Here is a 22,433-nt window from a genome sequence, read left to right on the forward strand (position 1 = left end):
ACTGCACATCCTGGCCAGAATAAAGTAATGCAACTCACTGCCACCTCAAAGATAGGGTCAGCATTTAATTTCTTCCTGAGTTTGGTGACAGTTTCAGGCCCAGGCTCTGAAATGACATGGTCAATTTTTCTTGAGGGGAGGGATGGAGGTGTCAAGGCTTACACAGTGACAGGACAAATGGTAGCATGTGTGACAGGAGGCAGCAGAGGAACACAATGTCCTCCCAGGCTACCAGCTCAGCATTGTTATAAATGCATGTAAAGCTCTGCTTCTGCAGGGCTGTTGCACTAAGCAAGGTGAAAAGGACTCAAAAGCTCAGAGAGAAAGCAGAGCTATGAACCAGCACACTTCTAGGCACCAGAACACATTTACCTGTGCTCTGCCACATGCAGGTGAAACACAAACCACTGCTACCAGACTGGTAGCAGTCTGCCTGCCCAAAGTGGCACAGAGGGACTTTGGTGGCTGCCCATCACTGGTCTTACATAGCAAAGGGCAGCAGCAAAGTCACCCAAAGGAATAAATATGCAAAGAACTCAGCTGCTTGGCCCAGTCCTTGCAGGCAGATTTAAGTCTTTAGCTGAAACAGCTGATCCTTGGGAATCTGGCTAGTTTTCAAAAGCTATTTAATAAACCCTGTTTCGTCTCTTCCCTGGAGATGATTAGAAAGAGGATTTTATTCCAACATCTCCCTGGAGGACCATTCTCCCTATTTGTCTTATCTAAGAGTTTATGGGGTTATATGACTTTGTATGCAGCCTGTAGACAACATCTGTTTATTCAATTACTATGAGCTACACAAAATACAAGCTGTATTAGACTTGTTACTATTAACTTTAGCATCCCTCAGCTAAAATGGCCCTAGATCAAGGGCAGTCTTATCAATTTGTCCAAGTATGTGATGACAGGGAGTAAAGAAAGGGACCCAGACTCTCTTCAGTGGTGCTCAGTGATGACAAGGAGCACTGGACATAAACTGAAATGTGCTGGTCCATCTGAAGACACAGACTCACCTTTTACTGTGAGTATTGCCAAATTCAGAACAGGTTTTCCAGAGAAGCTGAATTGATACTGAAAACCCACACAGCCACGGTCCTGGTCTGCCTGTTCCAGGTGATCCTGCTAAAGTATGAGTAGACTAAATGATCAAGAGGTCCCTTCCAACCCAAATAATTCTGTTAGAAAAAAACCAAACACCAACAGAAAAAAAAAAAAAGAAGACAGTTCATCGTGCATCAGGGAGGCTGGAATCCAAATCTACTGTCTTTGTGTGACCCTCTGTGGCAGCAAACTCTCCTACAAACTCTAAAATTAACTCATCTGTGCTGATAGCACTGAAGGTGTTAAATAAGGTACTGCTGCAAGCAATGTGACTCCATAGTGACATGCACTGTGCTTTTCAGAATATTAAAAAACATCCTACAACTCCTTTTGTGGGAGGTGATAAATTGCTCAGGATTAACACACAAGAGTGACAATGTGCTTAGTGGGGAAAGGAAAGAAACAGGCCAAGGAGAAAGAGACAACTTTATTTACAGAATTGAAGTGAGGTCTGAAAGGATGAAGCCAGCAGCTGCCTGTGTTTCTGAGAAAGTGCATTTCAATCCTTCCTGGCATAACACTTTCTGAGAAAAGAGCTGCTGGGGCAGCAGGTTTGTGTCAACTAAGAGAGCTTCCTACTTGCTCTCCATCCAATCCATATGGACTCTGACCACCTCTACACTAGGTATTTCCCTGATAAAGGGATCTTCCAAATGCTGCAGAGTGCTAGCAGAAGGATACTGGCAGAGGTTGCTGTCCTGGCTCTCTGCATGACTTCTTTTCCTAGAGTGAGCCAGAATTAAAAAAAGAAAAAAAAAAATGCAAGTGGTCCTTTGCCTCCCAGCACTTTCACACAGGGAGAACATGGTCCAGGTAGGTTTTACTCCAGACACAGCCATGATTAGTGATGCCCAAGCCAGCTTGACTGTTACAGGGACTGGTCAGCACTCTCTGTTGGAGAGACTCACAAATGTGACTGACATGCTCCTCTTGCAAGAACAAGCCCAGGCACCACCCAGAGCAAACATTCATCTTGCTGTGCCCAGCAACTTCCCTCCATACACACAAGTGATGCCTGGCTTACAGCCAGGTCAAATACAATCAGATTCCAAAAAGAATCAACCCTGCTGGATCAGTACCCTGGTTTTGCCAGCCACAGCTTAGTAGCTGTCTTCAACCACCCGGAGCGCCACGGTCCCACTGGGCACGGGCACCCACTGTCACCGACGAACGCTGATCATGCAATGAGTAGTAACAGAGCTGCTCTCTTGGCTCTGCACTGGGTTCTGCAGTTCCCTCTTTCAGTGACAAGGTGATGGCCAAGGCTGTTCCACAGGTGTTCAGTTCTTCCACCGGATTTGCTAGAAGAGGGAACAAGACACAACTAACAGCAATGCTGAACACCGAGCCCTAGGGGCCAACTTAGTGACTCCCAATTCCTGACAAGGACAGCTACAGCCAGAGCGTACCATTTCTATCAGTATAACCACTCATTCCTACCCTGAATGCAAACAAAAGATCAGCTTCCCAGCAGGGATAGAAAGTGCATAGGACAGCCATGCCCCTACACCTAATCTCTACCTGTTTCTGGTGAGAGTGTCTGGAAGAAAGAGTAAGCATTTCTTACCATGTTGCTGAGAATGCTGTTTATCTTCTCTTCCTCTGCAGAGCCCCGCTCCACCTTGCCTTTATATGCTGTCAGCTGCATACGATCCTTTAGATCCCGGTAGGTCTAGATAAAGGGCAAAACCAGCACCCAGCTGAGAGAAAGGGACACTTCAGTGGTTACATGATGTCCTGCAGATGGCAGGGCAACTCTACAAACCCCCATGCAGTTCCCAACACAGAAGAATTTCACAGCACAAATGCTAGGAGCCACTCTCCTGGCTCATGGACTTCTACTGGGAACCTTAGCATTTTTCCCAGGCCACAGGGATAAACAAACACCACCAGGCACATGACAGAAGTGGCACATGACAGAGAACAGAAAAGCTAGAGAGACAAAGCAGGCCTGTGTCCCAACTCTTCACACAGCAGCAACCTACCTCTATGACAACATCATGGCACTTGTATTTGGTAGCGAGGTTCAGCCGGGTCTCCACATCTTCCACCAGGCGCACGTATTCCTGCAGCACCTGTGAGAGACAGAAGAGAGTGTCAGCTCCCTTCTGCAGGTATGTCCTGCCTCATTCCCTCACCCAGTCCCAAAACTTTTCAAGGTTGCTGGTCACACAGAATTGGCCCCTTCTTTAGGGAACAAGTGACCTCAAGAGCTTTGGCTGCAAAAAATTTTCTCCCTACAGTGGCAAGCAGCATCTCTGTATTCTTCTCATATCACCTTCCTTTTTTGTCTTATTTCCAAGAGAATATTCCTGTTCAGTGAAGCTGGCCTTCTGCCTTGCCTGCCTGACTTCCAACATTTGGGAATTGCCTGCTACTGTACCCTTAGGTCATATTTAAAAACTGACTGATGGACCCCACTGCCTGCAAAAACATTTTCCCAGGGGACCTTACCATTTCCCTGAGTAGCCTGAAGTCTGTTTTCCTCATCTCCAGACCTGAGGTTTTGATGGCACTTTTCCTCCTATCAACAGAATGTTAGGCTACCTCATTGCTACGGATCAGGTTAACCATTGCCAGCCAGATTAACAAAGAGAAAATTTAATGTAGCAAAGAAAGGTGGCAATGCACATGGGAAGAGAGTTCCCAGCCAACTTTGGCCAGCTGCCCCTCCTGTAGTCAGAGCTAGGACCCAGCCCTCAATACCACCCACCCCTTCTGTTGAGGCACGGGTCACTCAGCTGTGTGCTGCGCCCACCTGGCAAAGCCAAAAGATCAGCAAGCTTCTCCCACTTCCAGCTAGGAAGCAGCTCACCTGAGGAGTCATTCATACACCAAATCCCAACAAAGAGCAGGTCATTAGCAGGGGTTCCTGCCTCACCTGCACTGGAGCATTGTTCCTCTGCAAGATCTCCACCACCCGGTGGAAGCCAATAGGTGCCTTCTTCTTGGTGTAACCCAGCCAGTTCTGAAATGAACCAAACCTATGTTAACCCAAAAGGATACTCCTTCCAGCCACAAGAAAATTAGTTTTTTTTTCTCCCAGTGCCAGCACCATACTCCACAGCCATCACATGCACCCCACTGCAGAGCCCTTCAGGCAGTGGCTGGGCACAGGCTGGCTGCAATCCCTTTGGTAGCAGAGCTCAGGGGCAGCCTCCTTCTCTGACCTTACTGCTGCAGCCAAGCCAGGCCCAGCAGAGGTCTCAGGCAGGGAGAGGAGGAAAGTATTGCAACACTCAGCAGCAGAGGTGCTGGGCCCTGCTGAAATAAAACCAGTCTGTCCAGTAACTCCAGAACAAGCCAGCTATCAGTAGCAGATGCCAGAACTTGGGACTGTGTCCCCAGCAAGGCTTTCTGCAGCTCACCTTGGTGGTGAGGAGGGCATCCACATCACCCCAGGCCCGCAGCTTGGCACGGGCTGCCAGGGCAGTCAGCACATACTGCTTATCAGGAATCTGCAAGGCAGAAAGCTGCAGTCAGAACAGTAACACAGCTCAGAAGGTCTTTGTGGGCTGGACATGAATGCCATCTGCCCCAGCTCTGTCAGGACCTACACCAACACCCAGGCAAAGAGGCAAGGTGCTGCCTGATGCCATACACAGCACTGCAGAGACTAGGGAGTGGGGATTTGCAAGTGCTGCTGCAGACAAGGTACATCCATTGAAATTCTCCACACGGCTCCCAATTGCCTTTCTGAGACTCCAGAAGGGCCCTGCTCAAAAAGGATGCCATGGTCTCCTCCCTAACTCAGTGCTGAGCCCCTCAGATTCCTCCTACTGAGCTCCTTCATTACATACAGTTTGTCTGTGCATGTTTTCAGCTAGTGCTGCCACAACACGGGAGACTCACGCACCTTAAATGTCTTCTTCAGGTTGGTGGGGCTGCTGAACATTCCCTAGAGAAAGCAGACAAGTCAGTGCAAACTCAGAAAGGCAGGCCACAGCAGGGGTTCAGACACCTGTTATAAGGCATCTGCCTCGCACAGAGTCAATCTTCTCAAGATTTTACTGCTTTTTGTTCATGTCAGTGCCACAGGAGGAAGCAGCTGGCAGAAGAGAGCAACTATCCCATCCCATTAACTATCTGGTCTGGTTTTCCTGCATCCTCAACTGGTGCATCACCAGTACCACGCAGCTCAGCCTCATGGGATTTACAGTGGTTTCTAGGGGCAACTCCCTGACAAACGGTGCCAGGTTGAATGTCTTGGAGCACAAAGCCCCAAACTGGTGCCAGGAGACAAAGGCTCTCTTCCTTTTTCTCCTTAATATACCACAGCTTGACCACCTCACATCTCGAGGGCTTCAAGGATGAGATGCAACCTTACCTTCTGCCACATCCTCACCTCAGCCTCCGTGTAGTGGTAGAAACAGGAATAGAAGAGGGTGGTCACTAGTGGCATGTTGAGAATTGAAGCCTTGCGAGGATATTTCCGAAACAGCTCTGACTGCCCAGCCATCTCCAAGTGCCGATCATTAGCCTGCAGAATCAGCAAGACAGACAGGGAACATGAGCCCAGATAACTGCCTGTATAGCTGTGGGATAGAGACCTAGAGACCATTGTGACAGCAGTGTGCAAGCACAGCCCCAACATGCTATCAAGTCTCAGATCTGGTATTTCACATGTGCCTGGCATAGCAGCCTGAACAGCAATTACAAATACACTAGCCAGGGCAGGCTGGTTAAATCCAAAGTGGTGTAAGTCAGGGACAGCAAGAGATCTCACAGGTAGTCCCAGCCACCTCCTGACCAGCAGAGATTTCATACCTCAATGATGATCTGTCGCTCCAACAGGGTATAATGGTCTTGGATGTGGGAGGTATCCTCAGCTGAAAATGGCAGCCTGGCCAGACATGAAGGAAAGAGACACTGTGACAAGCTCTGAAGTACAGAATCCTTCATTTACTTCTAACTACTCTTGGAAGAATTTTTTTCTACCAAACAAGCTCCCATTCTTCCCATCTTGAATGGCTACTCAAGTTCCTGACCCACTGCCCTCTCCAACTGGTTCTCTCCTAGACAGGCTCCAGAGAAAGAAACATTATGTGGTACCCTTCACAGAATAACCCAAAGTGGATGCTACCAACTTCCTCAAGTGCTCAGGCACCCAGACTTTCATCCATCACAATGATCAGAGAGTCCCTTGAAGCATCTTTCTTCCTGAATTACCAGCAAAAGCTGCTGGACTAGTGATGACCACAAATGATTCCTCTCTGGTCTACACTGTACCCACAACACTACTCCCACTCCCCCACTAAGGGAAAATCAACATCAGCTCTCAACCCACATAAGCCATGGCACTGGCACAGAGGCTTAATTTTCTTCACTACCACCTTCTGTGAAGAATCCACATCCCTCCCCTGCTTTTGCATTTTTTCTTACCCAATGCAACCTTTCAGAAATTCCCTCCTTTTTTCTACATCCTGGATGTTCAAATGCTCCCGGTACTGAGACAGCTGGAGGGAGAGAAAGAAGCAGTGTGTTCTCATGGATTTGGGAGATACAGTATTTCCAGAGGGTGAAATGGGGACAAAAAGCTGATTCCCACACACACTGCAACCAGCCTCCCACCCTGCAGGAAGGGAGTTTATACTCCTGGGAATACTCACAGCAACTTCCTCAGTCCTGTCTAAGAACCTGCAAAAGGGAATTGGAAGCATTAACCTGGAGGCAGGTTCCTAGCAGTGTGTTCAGCCTGCCACAGGATGGATCAACAGCCTCACCTGAGCAGATCCAGAAGGAACTTCTGCTCCCCTGTCTCTCTGAGGAAATGGATCAGATGGCACAAGGCCACCTGCCGCACCTCCAGCTCCCGAAACAGGATCTCTGCAGGGGAGAGTTTATGTACAGATGGGTAAGGTAAGATAGCACTACCAAGCAGAGGGGACTGAGCACAGTGCATGGAGCCATTGGCAGGATTCATCAACTTCATCACATCTCAAATCACAGTGTTGGAGGCTGGAGAACAGAAGAGCCCAATCACTGGGCTGACAGCTGAATTCACAGCCAAGTGCTACCTCTAGAGAATAGTTTTCATTCATCCCATCACCACCACCCACCACTGCTTAAAGCTCCTCTCTGGAGCCTTTGTAGGCATCACCATCCCCACTGCCTCCTACATTACACTTGCTACAAAAATATTTCATGCTTAGTAAAAAAGCAATACCCCAGATGCTCTCTTTGTAACTTGTACCCTGTGAAGAAATCACTCCCTCCATCCTTCACTGAAACACACTACAGAAATGCCAGCCCCAGCCATGCTCACCTCTCCTCAGCGTCCGTTTCAGGAATATCAGGACCTGTGAGCACAGCCAGACAGGTCAGAATTAAGACAGACAAACAAACAGCACACTGGTCAAGGCCTAGAGAAGTTTTTGCAAAGGGCCTCTGAAAACTCAGCTCTTATAGAACTGAACTGAATTCTGGTACCCACAACACCCAGGACAAGCAGTGAGCATGGGCCCCAGCTGCCTAGATTCTTGCCTAAGCTCCTGCTCTGGAGTTTAGATAAAATTTACAAAGGAAATCTTTCCATGCAAAATACAAAGGAATTCAAAGACCCAGATGAAGTAAGCTCTAACACAATCCCATTTCCTCTCTGATATTTTAAAAGCCAGAAAAACTGGTGAGGCCCCAGATCCCAAATGCCAGGTCCCAGATTTTCTGTGCTGAAATGAGCAGATTAAACCTTGACCTTCAAGAAGTAGGTGCAAAAATCTGTAAGGCTGATGGATCAGAGTCCTTATTATTAGCATCAATTCTGCAGAGTGGCAGGAAAGACAGCAGGAATACAGAATTTCCCAGTCTTTAGCTTTGACACTTCTAGTAACTGTTTGAACTAAAGAACACCCCCCAGTCCTGCAAGAGCAGGTGGCCAGCTGACTGCATTCTCACAAGCACTCTCTGTGGGGCCACCCACAAGTCCCAGCCCTGTACAGCCCCAGCAGGACTCACAGCTGTAATGACATTCCCATCATGCCCTGCCACAGCTTCATCCAAGAGCACCAGCTTGTCCTGCAGGGAGCGAAATCTCTCTAGAGAGCAGACCTAGAGATAGAACAGGAAGATGAAGGCATGTGGGACATGAGACAATCCTCAGGCTGAATCCAAGCTATTATTCATTCCTCTCCCATAAGCCCTTCAGCAACATGAATAACTGCCCTCCCAATGAGTGGAGAAATTCTCATTTAGCTGAAACCACATGCACACATAATCCCTGGAAATCTGTCCACAGGGGTTGCAGTCAACCCTCATTACTGCCCAGTCTAGGACAGCAGACAATGTACATTCAGCACAAACACCCTTGTAACAAGACAAAACTTTCCTGTACACCACAAACCACTAGCCCTGACAAGAGGAGGGAACTCTACAAGCCCCTTTCCACAAAGGGCACCAGATAAGTAGAGTCATAACTCTTTCTCCCTTCTTCTTACCCCACATCTGTGGCCTCTCTCAGCCTTTAGCTCACCTCAGCATTTGAGGAGATATATGCAGAGTGAAACCACAATCTCCCTATGTGTTCACTGCACACTGAGGCAGCTGAGACTAAGATTACAGCTCCAGTGAAACCATTTCTGTCTTCCTCCCTCCATTTGCCACCAAGTGAGAATGGAGATAAAGCCCCACCCTCTCAGATTTTTAAAATAAATCCAGCCCCAGGGAGCAGAAGGGGTAGAAAGGGACACAGCAGTACAGATACCTACTGTCAGAGCCTTGCTGAGGGGATAACTCAAGTTAACAAAGCAACAAAACCCTGAAGTTCTCCTGCTGCTCCTGAGCTAGTGTGATCCCAGCACTGCCACCTGGCAAAGTAACAGACAGGCAGAGCACCATCCCTGCTAGGTGCTGCAAGCAACACAGATCCCCTCCTTGCTCCCACAATAGCCAGGAGCACAGCAAAGTGCAAAGCATTTTGGGACCACCCACCCTCCATCTCTTACAAGCAGGTGGGAGTGCAAAGTCCTTACCTTGCCCCTCTGCATTCTCCTGACTGTATCTTTGGGGCTCCAGTCACCACTGTAATCCTGCCACAAGAGAAATAAAGCACTCTTAAGCCTCAGATCATTTCAGCAATCTCCAAGCTGCTTTCCACTTCTGCTGCATCAGTGCTGGCCTACATATAGCTACTCACACTGATCATCCAGCTGCTCCAGGAGAGGTGTTAGTAGGATGTATATGTACATTTTTCAGGTGCAAATGTTGAGCCCTCAGACTCTGCATGTGCTGGTGTGGAGGGAAGCTAAAGGCCCATATGTTAACACAGCATTTCTAGTGCCTCAGTAAGATCTGTCATCATATCCTTTATAAGTAGTGCATTGCATCAGGTTGTTTCCTTGCAAACTATGTTGCATTCAGGACAAACAAAATACTTGCAAAACAGACTAACCCAAAACTGAAGGGCAAGGAGTTAGTTTCTTGTTACAATTCACAGACTTCTGCTGGTGAGCTTTCCACAGCAGTGTGGAGAACAGGGACAACAGCCTCAGGCAAGCACCTGGGGAGTTGCACAAGACAAGGACAGTGTGACAAGGGCATTGAAGCCTGGAGGAGGACCACCGTAAGGTCACATGCTACCACTGCTGCAACGACCAGAATTTTGCCCCTGCAGCAGGCAGACACTATGATCTGAAGCACTGGATAAAAAGTGATGGTGGCCCAGGCCACTCCTAACTCCATAAAGTCATCTCATCTAGGTCTCTGTGAGGCCCTCAAGCCAGTAGTTGCAATTCAGCTTTCTGCCTCAAAAGGCCCAGGGAAAGGAAGCAACAAGAACCAGCTCTGAGGACACTGAATTTTAAATCCATTGAAGATTTATTGAAAACCCAAATCTAAGGATGAAAGGTCTGGCCCAGTCCTACTGGGAGACCTCTGTGCATGAGTCTCTCAAAGCAATGTGCAGCTGAGTGTCAAATATCCTGAGCACCAGAGCTCCCTCCAGCACCTCTGGCCAGAGGCATCTTCTCAGCCTGTCACTGTCAGGACACTCATCAAAAGCTGCCACTAGCTTTCCCTTTTTTGTCTCACCCCTATTTGCACTTAAGAGGCTGTATAATCCTCCTCCTTCCCGTTTCACTGCTTCTGCAGGCCCAGAACAGAACACAACAGGGCACTCTTGTTTCTCCTGCTGTGCTTTGAGGAAGTGCTGTCTGTTAGGTTTTGTCATTAATGGCTAACTGACAAAATACTCCAGTCTGGGGAGGATCAGATGGCCAAGGACAGGTGGAGCATGAACCCTGGCAGCTCAAGGATGCAAGTGCCAGCTACTGGAGGAGCCTGGGGTCTGGGATTCAGCTACAAAACAAACCAGATGTCCAAGACCAGCTACTGGAGGGACCCATACAGCGTGTGTATGTTCCACTAGTGGAGCTGGTCAGCCAGTGAGGAAGCTCAGGATGAAGCTTGAGTGTTCTCTGTATGTGTCTGTTCACAAAGGCATTGGTCTGTCTGTGTTAATCTGTGCAGACAGCTGTGTTAGTATTGTGCATGTCTGTCTCTGCAGGAAATATAAGCTCAGTCCTGTTACTGCCTGGACCTAGGGACATGGGACCACAATCTCACACCTAGTAAGAGGAATCCATGTAGTCCCAAAACCCTCTAGATTCTCTAACACTTACCACTGCATATCTGGTAGACGAACATTCCTGCCAACTGAAACACTGCCTCTGCACAACTCCCTCTGTATTGTCCCAGTGATTCATGAACAAGAAATTTCAAAACTTTCATATTTAAAAAAATGTAAAAACCACATGTGATGCCAGTTTATCTGACCTGACATGAAAGCAGCTTACAGACAAAGCACTATTTTAAAATCCTTTCCACAAAGACTGCTAGGCTATTCATTAAAAGGAGTAACCAAAACCAAGACCCCCTGCAATGCTCCATACTTCTGTGCAAAAAGAGAGAATGCTGCATGGCTGCATTTTGCAGCTCCCTGTCCTATTCCCTGCATTGCCCTGTTCTGTCTGAAACAGCAACTAATCACCTCCCATGAAACCAGCAGAGTAGGAAGTCCACTAATCTTGGTGTAAAACAAGCACAGGCTGCTCACCTTGTACTCAGCTCTCGGCCTGCGCAGCTCTGGGGCATAGTTTTTAACTCCTGTGTCAGTGAGAGCTGAGAGGAAAAGGCATACATGAGTAGTGCATAAAAATCCTGATTCACATCCACTTCCAAATCCATCCCTTTCTTGGTTTTCATGGCAGAAGACCCAAACTTCAGCATCAAATGGCAATACAGCATTACTCTAAAACAGTTTTCAGTTGTACATAAGTAATTACCCCAAATCATCATGCCAATTCTTTAATTTCCTTGAGGAAAGAACAAGCCACAATTCAACTTTTAGATAGCACATGATTCAGTTTCCCTTCTTGCATCATAAGGCAGATGACACTTCCCCTTTTTTTTGGAAATGCTTAGTTTCATGTAAATCTGCACCCCTCCCAGGATGAGGCAGGGCCCCAAAACTTACCATCTGAAAGGGACTGGAAACTTGAGAGTTTGTTTCGTCCTGAAATAAAAACACTGATGAGACACTGTCACTTCACCAGCAGCATCTCCTGCACAGGGAACATAAGCCTAGACTGCAGCCAGTTTACTGCAGCTATGCCATAGAACAAGCCTCCCTGTACAGTGATTCACACCACACCAGCACAGTGGGGCTCACCTCTTACATTCTAAGGTGCTGAAGTTGTCTGTGGCATTGCACACCATACCACACTCCATCCCTATCTGCTCTCTTGGTGCTGAGGCCAGTAGAGGTTACACCTGAATTCACTCATCTACCTACAGAGCAGAGACTCAAGCACATAGCACTGCAACATAGGCCATGGCAACATGGACAGCTCCAGCCACCAGGGCTGCAATTTGGATGCCTTTCTTCATCACCTTATTGTCATAGTTGAGAGTAAAAAATACCCCAGAGAAAGAGAGACAAAGTAAAAGCTGCTTTGTTGTCTTGCTGTGTGAGAACAGAGCTGAACTCTTGCAAGCTGTGTGTGTTTGCCCACAGCCTGCTGCACAGCTCCCCCCATAACCAGCTACGCTGCCACTGCTGCTGTCATGTGTTTGCTGAACCAACACCAACACAGCCAGCTGAGCTCCAAATAAAGCATAATCAATTTGTCTTCTATTCACAACTCAAAATCAAATGAGGGGTACATGGGTCAAGCCAGTCCCTTTGCAACCTGGTCCTTTCCACCAACCAAATGGATTGCCACACAGTGCTGTGCTCTACCCTGCTGCTCTCTGGAACCTGGATTTTAAGAAGCCATAATCTCCAAAGCCCCTTCCCACTACACAAAAACACGTGATCTACTGCACCAGACAGTCTTCAATTTCTGACCAGAGAGCAATACACTTCCATCCTGAGGAGATGGGAGCTTCCCTGTTTTGCAATACTTCAGATGAAACAATTTACATAACACATTGCCCCTTGACAGTCTCAAGGGAAAACACATTTGTCAATAGGGCATATGCTGAACCTCACCTTTGAACAGGCTGCTTAGGGAGTAGGAAGAAGCTTGTTTGGGAAGAGCAGCATAGGAGGAAGAGCCTTTCTGCAGGCTGGAGTCTCGGCCATCCAGGGAGCTAGTGCTGCCAGAGGCTGTTTCTTTGATTGACCAGGAGATACCTGTGTGCAGACATGTCATTTTTATCCCAGAAAGTCTGTAAAGAATGATCTTCTGGCACGGCAGAAACATTACCAGATGTGTGCTGGTCAGTTCTGCACTAGCACATCAAGGTAAGCCTGATCCTCAGCACTAAGTAGACACAGTGCATCCATCTCTCCTTGCAGAACTGCAGTCTCATATAATGCTGCTTGGTAAGCAGTGGCCCATTGTCCTCCAGAAATGGCTGGTTTCAGCAACATTGTACAGCTGGCTATGGCTTGTGTGAAAGGAATACACAGACACCCCCACCTTTTATGGATTATTGCATGAGGCAAAGCATGGTCCTTGTAGCAAAAATACAAAGCAAGACAGAGTCCCTGGCCTAGCTCCAACTGCAGAACCCTAAGAGCATGCTTTCCTCAACACTGAAGACTAAGATAGTTTTCCTTCCCACACAGACAAAACAGCTCTCAGTGTGCATCTGCTGCTGGCAACAATGCATGCGTCTCCCTTCTGCCTGTTCCATACAGTTTCCCCTTGTTTTCACACAGCTGCACAACACATGTATTTTAGGATTAGGATGACAGACAAAAAAAACCAAAATAGGTGAAGAGACCCTGGGTGGGAAAAGAAAGCAGAGGGAAGAGCTACAGCAAAGGACAAGAAGATCAGTCTCGGAAGATCCTTTGGGTGACCCATATAAAATTTTCATGGTTTGGCACTGGCTAGCAAGTGTTACAATTCTGTGGGACATGAACTCAAAAGCACAGCACACAGGATTGTGTGTGGGCCATGAACTCACTCCCATCATCACTAGAAACACATCTGCTAAATGTTTACAGTTCCCTTTCAAATTTTAAGTGTCAGAGTCATTCTATAAGCACACATGAAACCTTGGATATCTGCTTAAAATGCTGTGGGGCCAAAACACAGAAACTTTAAATAGTGCCATTTCAGACAGTGATGTGAAGGAAATGATCACCTAGAATCTCACAGGCCACCTGAGCAAGACAAGTATCAGATCATAACCACCAAAATACCTGCTCTGAGCTTGGCTACATATTAGAAAAAACACAGTGAATTCCTTCCACTTGTCTGCACTCCTCTTTTTTAACACAATTCATGCTTCTGCTCACCCTCTTTTCAGTGGATCTGCTCAGGTAAATCAAGGAGCTCACAGTGTGACCTGGGAGACTTGAATCAGATTAGATATGCAGGATTGGATAGCAAATAATACTCCTGACTTAAGTGACTTGACTTAAGCAGCAATTTTAAACTCCCTCTGTCTCAAAGATATTTTGCACTACTTCTGCACTTACTTCCCACAGGTTCTCCACTCCAGCTGACCCTCTCGAGGTCATCATCATCATCATCGACAATATCCCGAAGGCTGTTCACTGCCCGTTTGGACTCCTTCAGCTACACACAAAAGAGTGACCTTGTATAAGGACCATCAGAACTGCAGAATGCACTTCATTTCCTACTATCATCAAACATCTCCCTAAGAATTTCGAATACAGCTTCTTCAGCTTCCATTGTTTCTTCTCGGGATGGCATTTTAGTCCTGTAGCTATGCAGCAGACATCGGAGCCCTTCCTCACCACTGGGAGCCCCAAGGACACCGGCATGGTCACCAACAGCTCAGCCGGCGGGAGATGCGGTTGGTGCGTGGCCGAGGAAGCGCGTCCTCATGAGATCTGGGACTGGCTACCATGGAGAGAGACGGAGCCCTGGGTACCCTCCGCAGCGGGCAGGAGGTGACAATCACTCACACAACACCGACCCTCCGCGATGTGCAGGGCCGAGACCCGCGCTGGCACGGCTACGGGGGCGCACCCGGCGAGGGTGCCGGAGCGGCAGCTCCAGGGCGGCACCCTCCCTACCTGCGAGAGCTCGTCATCCTCATCGTCAAAGGTGAAGGCCCGGAACTTGGAGCTGTGCCAGTACTCCTCCTCGTCCGCCCGCACCCTGCTCATCTGCAAAGGCACCGCGCGGCTGCCTCAGCACAGGGAGGGAGGGATGGAGGGAGGGAGCGGCAGCCTCGGGGTTATCGCCACCCCTGCCCCAGGTCCAGGTCCAGGTCCCGGCCCCGCCGCCCCCGGCCCCTCTCTCACCTCGCCGCCCCTCCCGCGCCAGCAGCGCTCACAGCAGGGCAGCGCGGGGTGGGGCAGCCGCGCGCGGAGCACGCCGGGACATGTAGTTCTCCCGCTGGACGCGGCGCGGCCGCTCCTCGTTCACGCACTACGAGTCCCGGCGTGCCCCGCAGGCCGCAGTGACTTGCCTTCGGACTACCAGTCCCAGCGGGCTGCGAGTGCAGCCGAGCGGCGTCTGGGCCGGTGTCTGGGCTCTGGGAACTGTGGGCTGACTCCGAGAGCTGTGAGCCGGCGGGGACGGGACGGGACGGGAGCACCAGCCCCCGCCCCAAGCTGCCTGCAGCGCGGCGGAACCAACGAGCCGCGCGGAACCAATAAGCCGGGGTGGCGCCGCGGGGGCGTGCCGGAAGGGCCCGCGCCGGGCGGAAGGCGGGAGGCGGCGCGGCGGTTCTAGCAGCTTCCACGGGCGCTCGGAGCGGAGGCGGCAATCCCGGTCCCGATGGCCAAGTGGGGGGAGGGAGACCCGCGCTGGATCGTGGAGCAGCGCGCCGACGCCACCAACGTCAACAACTGGCACTGGTGAGCGGGGCGGCTGCTCCCGGAGCCGCCCGCCGGCCCCGGCGCGGAGGGGGCTGCGCGGCCGGAGCCGCGGGCAGAGGGGCCGCCCCCGTCCCCTCCTCGCGGAGCGGTGCTGAGGCGGGGCTGGCCGGGCTCCGTGCGGGTGTGCCGGGGTACCCGAGCCGAGGGGTGCCGGGGGAATGGCTGCGGGCGGCCTGGGGAAGAAATGTCTGTGTGTTTGTGTCGAAGCGGGGCAGGGAGACAAGACTGGGGAGCCCTGGATAGTCCCGATGTGCACTGTCAGCGCGGCCTGTCCCGCATTGTCACCCTGCTCGGTTTTCCTGCAGGACAGAGAGGGATGCCTCCAACTGGTCCACGGAGCGGCTGAAAGCTCTCCTCCTGCCTGTCAGGGTGGAGGGTGAGGAAGGGGCATGTGAGGTGACAGAAGTGAGCAAACTGGATGGAGAGGCCTCCATTAACAACCGCAAAGGGAAACTTATCTTCTTCTACGAGTGGGCTATCAAGCTGGCGTGGACTGGTGAGTGATATGTACCCCTTCTGTTTCAAGGTCAGATTCATGTATAATATCAAGGATACACATCTCATTTGGGAAATAATAATAAAGGGAAGTGTCGTATTTGGATACAATACAAGTTTGCTTTGACAACAACCAGAGTAAGAAAAGTTGATCTGAACAATATGATTATAATTGCAGGCACCTCAAAGACAGGAGTGAAGTACAAAGGTTATGTGGAGATTCCTAATCTCTCAGATGAAAATGACATCGATGAAGTTGAGGTAAGCAAAGGTGGATGTATGGACAATTCCAACAGGAATACTCATAGCATTAATATTTTGTTTCCTGTTACCTTTCTTAGGACATTTGTGTAGAATTTTTTACTGTTAGAGGCTGTTTAAGTTAACAGAATCAAAAAATGGTTTGGGTTGAGTGAGATCTTTAAAGGTCATCTATTACCAACCTGTCAGCCATGAGCAGGGACATCTGTCACTAGAGCAGGTTACTCAGAGCTCCATCAACCTTGCCTTGAACACCTCCAGGGATGGGGCATCCACAGATTCTATGGGCAACCTGTTCCATACCTCACCCCCCTTAGAGTAAAGAATTTTCTTCTAACTTTAAATCTACCCTCTTTCAACTTAAAACCATTATCTTTCATTCTGTCACTGCACTCCCTGATAAAGAGTCGCTCCCCCATCATGTTGTACCTTTATCAAATGAATTCCTGTCTCCTGGATGCAGAGGGCTCTGTAGCACAAGGAGGTATTCAGGCACACAGGTACAGTGCTGTAGGCTGAGAGAGGTGAAGTGAAGGATTAATAAAACTGCAGGGCTATTTATGAAAGTTTAGCCAGTCTGTGATGTTGAATTGAGTAATAAAAGAGCTGTGAACATATGTCCTTGTTAATCAGTGCTTGTATTCATTGTTCAGATCCTTGTCAGCCTTGCTAAAGATGAGCCGGAGACTAACTTGAAGACCCTGATGAAGCAAGAGGGTGCAAAGAAAATTAGAGATGCAATGAAAACTTACATCAGCACTCTGAAAACGGGTATGTTACTGAGGGAGAAGTGTTATGGGAACCCATATGGACTAATTCTAAAGAAGAGATGGGAGTAAAGAGATGCTCTCTCCATCTCAACAGAAAGGTGTCAGAGCAAGAGGCATTTCTGCTTCATTGGGAAGAAGCATTTCTGGCTCTAGACAGCATAGCTCAGCCCAGAAAGATTGGCTCTGGTGGTAATACAGTAATGAACAGTAATTCTGAATTTATGTTTTAAAACTGAGAATACCCTTCATATCCTGAAGCTAGGGAGAAAATGAAAGCCAGTAAAACATGTTGGTCACCCCAGTGACATAGTCACTGCCTGTGGCACAGTCTGGCCTTCAGCTGGCTAACTGCCTTGGAAAGTGATATCTTCTCCACTTTGTAGTTTGTTTTGGATTTTTCTTTTCCCTCTTGCCACAGTGGTAAAGACATCTGGTGTTACTTGGGTTTTAGAATAACTGATGTCTGAAAATTGCTCTGCAGGTTTTGTTGGTTGGTGTCTTTTAATGACCTGTCTCAGCATCTGGATCAATTTTTTTTTTTTAAGTTAAATCTGAGTCCAGCAGTTTGAGTTAAATCAATGCCCTTTGGTTGCGTTTGGCTTTCCTCTCAAATACAGGCTGGGAATGCTACAGTTGCTTTTTATATCCAGTTAGCTATATTACATTACATGCCCTAGATATGCTGGGTACAAACCACCACTGATTGCTGTTTTTCCAGGATTAAATTTCTGTACTCTTGGGTTTTTTTCAGGCACTGTAGTGTTCAGGCTGGGAGATGCAGTCACCCAGTGAAAGATAAGAATGCTAATCAGTAAAATCTGTATGATCTTGTGGACTGCAATAAATGAGAATAAGTGGGAACCAAGTATTGCAGGGTACAGGTTTATGCACATATGATACAATTCTGCTTTCTAATGGAATTTGGCTACTCTGAACAGATGAAGAAGCAGAAAAAGGAGCAAAATGTTGTATAATTGGTAAAAGTAGGAGTGACTGAGCTGGAGAAAAAGCAAATGTGATTCTGAACGAGGCTGAAGGTTCTGATGGAGTTACAGAAGTGTTAGTGCTGGTGGACAGAGTGCTGGCCAGGCTTGTCTGGCTTTCCATGTGCAGTCCTGGCATCTGGTGTCAATAAAGATAAATCAAAGAGGGAGTTGGAAGTTACTGTTGTTTACTGCAGCGATACAAGAAGTGAAAAAGCTTGGTTTGGTGTGTCTAGATCAGCAAGGCAAAAGTTTTTGAGGTGTGATGTGATTGCAATTTATATTAGAGAGTGAGAGAGGAAAAAAGCTACGTAAGCCTAAGGCTAACCAACCTTAATGTGAGAGCAGCGTGTGGAAGATGCTCTGTCTGGGCTGGGAAGGGGAGGTAAGTTCCTCATTGTTAGTGTAGACAGGTTCTGACAGGGCCTTTGGTGGAGAGTAGCAAGGGAAAGAATTAATTACTTTTGGAAAGAGGTCTGTTTACTTTTTCTGAACACTGTTTCAAGTTATGGATGCTAGCCAAGAGCAAGGGGAAAACCAGGAAGCCCTTTTTGATTGTGTATTTCAGAGTACACTCAGAAGGTTTACTTGATCTTTAATTGGTTTCATGGGCACATTCCTGTCTTTCCAGAATTCACCCAGGGCATGATTTTGCCCACAGTGAACGGTGAACATATGGAAACAGCACCTCAGGTGGCTCCTAAAGCAGAAGAGCGCAAGGTAAACAAAACTGCAAACATGCTTTGGGATCAGTGAAGAAAGGTATGCTGTATTAGATTCTGGGACTTACAGCAGCAACCTCTGTTGTGAATAGAGGGTATATATTCAGGAACTGGCAATCTTTGGAACAGATGTGACTGTTTCCATTGACAGCACATGATGTTTCTTCCAAGCAAAGTGATAAATCTGCTTTTTACATTTAAGTATGATTGTATCTTATTGCATCTTTACTAATAGCCTTGGTTTTTCCCCTTGCATATGTGAACCATTTGTTGATTTTTTTCAGTGAAAACAAGTGTATGTGTTTGTTTTCCATGTTGTTTTGTCAGACGGCTGCCAGGAGCAGCACTGCCATACCACAGTCCAAGTCCATAGGAGTCAAGATCCCTACCTGTAAGATCAGTTTGAAGGACACCTTCTTAACATCTCCTGAGGAGCTCTACCGGGTATTTGTTACTCAGGAGGTAATGCCTGCCTTCTTCTCAGAGCTGTTCTTTGCCTATAGGAGGCTCTTTCTAGTAAGGTTTTTAAAAAGTTCTGTCAGACACTCACAATCCATGAGACTGGAATAAGAAAGCTGTTCTGCAGAGGTGTTGCCGAAAGCTTGTGTGTGCATCTTTTCACACAGCTGATAAGAGGGGAGTAGTGCCAACCAGAAGCAAGTTCCAGACTGCTGTCAGCATCTGTCTGTAGGTGTATCCCTTACTACATGTGGCCAGATCACTTGGGATTTACAATTGTGTGCTTCTGGTTTTTTTTTTTCCCTTTTAAGGTTAGGTGGTATCAAAAACATGCTTTGGGAATAGCTTCCACTTTTCTGCACTACATAGTTTGGGACAAGAGCGCAGCGTTGTATCATTATTTAAACACTGTCTTAGTCTTTTGTTCTTCCTATTTTGATAAGAAAAATGGAAAAGCAAAGAATATTTTTCTGAGAATTAGGTTTCATTAAGAAATCAACAAAGTAAATCACTGTGTGACTCAGAACACTGCATAGCACTATGAAAGCTGGAGGTTTTTTTCCTCGGGCAAGTGAAATGCTGCTGTAGTAGCTAAAAACTTGCTTTTCTGGCCAGGGGTTTTGTCTTTTGCTGAAGACCTTACACTATTGACCCACCTCCTCATCCAGAACTTTTGTAGCTGGGTGGGAGGCATTAGGCAACAAGTTTTCAGGAAGATAATGTCAAGTAACACAGATCTGCTCCTAAATTCTTTTCAGATGGTCCAAGCTTTCACCCACGCACAAGCCACCTTGGAGGCCGATAAAGGAGGCAAGTTTCAGTTGCTGGATGGCAGTGTCACAGGAGAGTTTGTTGACCTAGTAAGTACTAACCAGTTCAGGTGTATCTTGCTCAGAGGCAGCACTGTTATCAGGCTGTAACTTCCTATCAGTTCTGTTATAATGCTTTTGTTAGCTAACTGTGGGGTTCTACCTGGTGCCCAATAGTTACATATAATTTCTGTGGCTATTGAAGCATTCCTAGTAGTATGGATAAATGCATGGCACTTCAGCCTGGGGAGAAAATGTGACTTCCAGTCATAGATCTCCCTGTCTTTTTGTGATTTTAGTTGTCAGGGGTTGGAGGAGTGTTAAAGATAGTAACTGACCCTTCTTCTCTTTGACTCAATTGCCACTAAAGTCTTCTGGACAGTCAGGGACTCTGTCTCAGTGTTTGGGGCTGCATGCCTTTCTTGAAAGGGATTGAAAAGAAAAGGACACTTAAAATCTCCCGCTGTGTGTGCATTTCACAAGGGATCTCTAAAATTTCATTCATATCAACACAATTCTAGATGTTTTCTATTAGACTGTAAGATTTCCCAAAATTGCTACTCAATCTTTGTCTTCCTTTTCAAGGTTCCTGAGAAGCAACTTGTTATGAAATGGAGATTTAAATCTTGGCCAGCTGGTAAGTAGTCCAGAAATGGACTTGCCTGTCTTTGAGGGATACCAGCCCCATTTGCCACGCTTTATTGTGGCTCCTGATCAGGGAGCACAGGATGTTCTGGGAGCTGCTCCAGTGTTACCCCAGCTTCCTATCCCACACTATCATGTCTGTATCTTCAGCCACTGTGTAGAGCAGTGACCAGGTAGGAAGGATGAAGTCGCTGCTTGTGCAGCTGTAGCTGCAACTGCTTCAAGCCGCAGGGAGAGGGAGCCCTCTGCTAGCTGTGTTTCTAGGGAAGGCCCACAGCTGCTATACGCAGACCCTCCGGGAAGGACCTAGAAGAGTCTTAAGTGGTGCCCTCTGAAAGGAGGGGCAGAGCAGCCTGCAGGGGCTGTATGTACTGTACCACACACTGCTGACAGACCTGCTTTGCTTCCTCTAGGGCACTTTGCAACCATTACCTTGAACTTCAATGACAAAGGTGGCGAGACAGAGGTGTGCTTGGAAGGCAAGGGCGTTCCTGCCAGTGAGGAGGAAAGAACAAAGCAAGGCTGGCAGCGCTACTACTTCGAGGGCATTAAACAGACATTTGGTTATGGTGCTCGCTTGTTTTAATAGCGGTTGCTGGGAGGCTCTGCCTGAAGACTCTGCCACATGGACTGATAAAATTCTCGCCTGCTCCTTTCTAATCTTGGCCCTGCCGCTGAGTAGAGTGGGATGACAGGTGATGAGGAAGGCCATGGAGCAGCACCACTTTCAGTCCCTCACTGCTTTGTGCATGTCTTGTGCTGCAGGGGATTCTCTTACATGTACATACTTCTATTGCTAAATAAACCTAACTTAAAAAAACACTGTGGAATTTGTGTCCTCGGATTGGGTTGAGTTCAAAGGGTTGGGTGATCGGCTCAGGGAGGGATCTGTCTAGAAAAACACCGATCAATGAGGATTGCTGATGCCAATGTGATTTACTCCTCACTTCTGGGGGAGTACAGAGCATGAGCTTGATGCAGTTTTTAGTCTGAGCAGCTGCTCATTTTCCCTCTGCTTTTGATCTGCCGGTAGTAAATGTTTCAAACTCTTACCATTTTTGAAGGGATTTGTGATCCTGTTCAAGCTGTTCCTCTCCTTTGCATATCCCCTTCAACACAGTCATTTCTTACACAGTCATTTCTTACAGTCTGCTCTGCAGGAACGACAATCATGCAAACCAGTGCTAGGGAAACTCCCACCCACAGAATGGTTCTAGAAGATTGTGGGGCCCAGGGCCAGCTACCTCCAAGAGCTTCAGGCAGAAGCAGACTGGTTTTTTCAGAAATAAATTCCTCCCTCCATTTACAGTTTACAGCATGCAGTACTTTTTGCTCATCATACTTCAGCTATTGCTTTAACTGGTGAGGAAGAAAAAAAATGCTTGTTCTCACCTGTTAATACATTAGTTCGTGGAGCTGTCTTCAAAAGCCATAAACTTGTTTATAGGAGGGGTGAAAATCTGACTGATCAGAAGTGTCAACCTGCTTAACCTTAAGGGTGAGAGAAGTGCTTGGTTTTCTTTTTGAGGCATGAGCTTCTCTTGTATACTTTGTTTTTTCCTAGTGTTTTCTGCAGAGCTCCTTTAGTAAGCTAGAAGAGAGTGATGTTATTGGGTGAAATTTACTGGTTTGGGGATTTTTCTTGCTTTTTATTTTTTAAAATCTGAATTGTCTGCAGAGCTCCTCTAGTAAGCTAGAAGAGAGTGATGTTATTGGGTGAAATTTACTGGTTTGGGGATTTTTCTTGCTTTTTATTTTTTAAAATCTGAATTGTATGTGGTAACTGTTCCCTTCAAGAGAGGAGACAAGAAAAAAACCTAAGTGGTTATTTTAAAAAAGACCCTGAATGGAGTCTTGTTGGAGACTTGTTGGAGTCTCCTTTTAAA

At 47.5% G+C, this 22,433-nt stretch overlaps 2 protein-coding genes across 2 annotated transcripts; one reads left to right on the forward strand and one right to left on the reverse strand.

Annotated features, from left to right (window-relative positions):
* Positions 1 to 1,513: 1,513 nt before the first annotated feature.
* On the reverse strand, positions 1,514 to 14,933 carry VIPAS39 (VPS33B interacting protein, apical-basolateral polarity regulator, spe-39 homolog). Its single transcript, XM_058025803.1, has 20 exons — positions 14,825 to 14,933; positions 14,594 to 14,686; positions 14,030 to 14,129; positions 12,587 to 12,730; positions 11,570 to 11,608; positions 11,150 to 11,214; positions 9,069 to 9,125; positions 8,056 to 8,148; positions 7,367 to 7,400; positions 6,825 to 6,927; positions 6,711 to 6,738; positions 6,484 to 6,557; positions 5,869 to 5,944; positions 5,447 to 5,581; positions 4,958 to 4,999; positions 4,470 to 4,559; positions 3,983 to 4,069; positions 3,087 to 3,176; positions 2,669 to 2,773; positions 1,514 to 2,402 (listed from the first exon to the last, which is right to left on the reverse strand). Exons 2-20 carry the CDS (start codon positions 14,684 to 14,686, stop codon positions 2,382 to 2,384), a joined length of 1,476 nt encoding a protein of 491 aa, XP_057881786.1. The 5' UTR covers positions 14,825 to 14,933; the 3' UTR covers positions 1,514 to 2,381.
* Positions 14,934 to 15,089: 156 nt separating this feature from the next.
* On the forward strand, positions 15,090 to 21,366 carry AHSA1 (activator of HSP90 ATPase activity 1). Its single transcript, XM_058025805.1, has 9 exons — positions 15,090 to 15,382; positions 15,709 to 15,899; positions 16,077 to 16,159; positions 16,813 to 16,930; positions 18,544 to 18,632; positions 18,962 to 19,096; positions 19,852 to 19,953; positions 20,488 to 20,539; positions 20,961 to 21,366. The coding sequence occupies exons 1-9, from the start codon at positions 15,303 to 15,305 to the stop codon at positions 21,131 to 21,133; spliced, it is 1,023 nt and encodes a 340-aa protein (XP_057881788.1). The 5' UTR covers positions 15,090 to 15,302; the 3' UTR covers positions 21,134 to 21,366.
* The last annotated feature ends 1,067 nt before the right edge of the window (positions 21,367 to 22,433 follow it).

The sequence above is a fragment of the Melospiza georgiana genome, chromosome 6, assembly GCF_028018845.1.
Source record: "Melospiza georgiana isolate bMelGeo1 chromosome 6, bMelGeo1.pri, whole genome shotgun sequence".
Lineage (NCBI taxonomy): Eukaryota > Metazoa > Chordata > Aves > Passeriformes > Passerellidae > Melospiza > Melospiza georgiana.

Bases quoted from the DNA above. Each gene is read 5' to 3' on its own strand.
- AHSA1 (XM_058025805.1), top strand. From the start codon at position 15,303: ATGGCCAAGTGGGGGGAGGGAGACCCGCGCTGGATCGTGGAGCAGCGC. The intron at 19,097-19,851 runs GTAATGCCTGCC...AATTCTTTTCAG, and splicing joins GGGTATTTGTTACTCAGGAG to ATGGTCCAAGCTTTCACCCA. The intron at 19,954-20,487 runs GTAAGTACTAAC...TTCCTTTTCAAG, and splicing joins CAGGAGAGTTTGTTGACCTA to GTTCCTGAGAAGCAACTTGT.
- VIPAS39 (XM_058025803.1), bottom strand. From the start codon at position 14,686: ATGAGCAGGGTGCGGGCGGACGAGGAGGAGTACTGGCACAGCTCCAAG. The intron at 5,945-6,483 runs GTAAGAAAAAAT...ATGTCTGGCCAG, and splicing joins TTTCTGAAAGGTTGCATTGG to GCTGCCATTTTCAGCTGAGG. The intron at 2,774-3,086 runs GTAGGTTGCTGC...CCCTTTATCTAG, and splicing joins GCCATGATGTTGTCATAGAG to ACCTACCGGGATCTAAAGGA.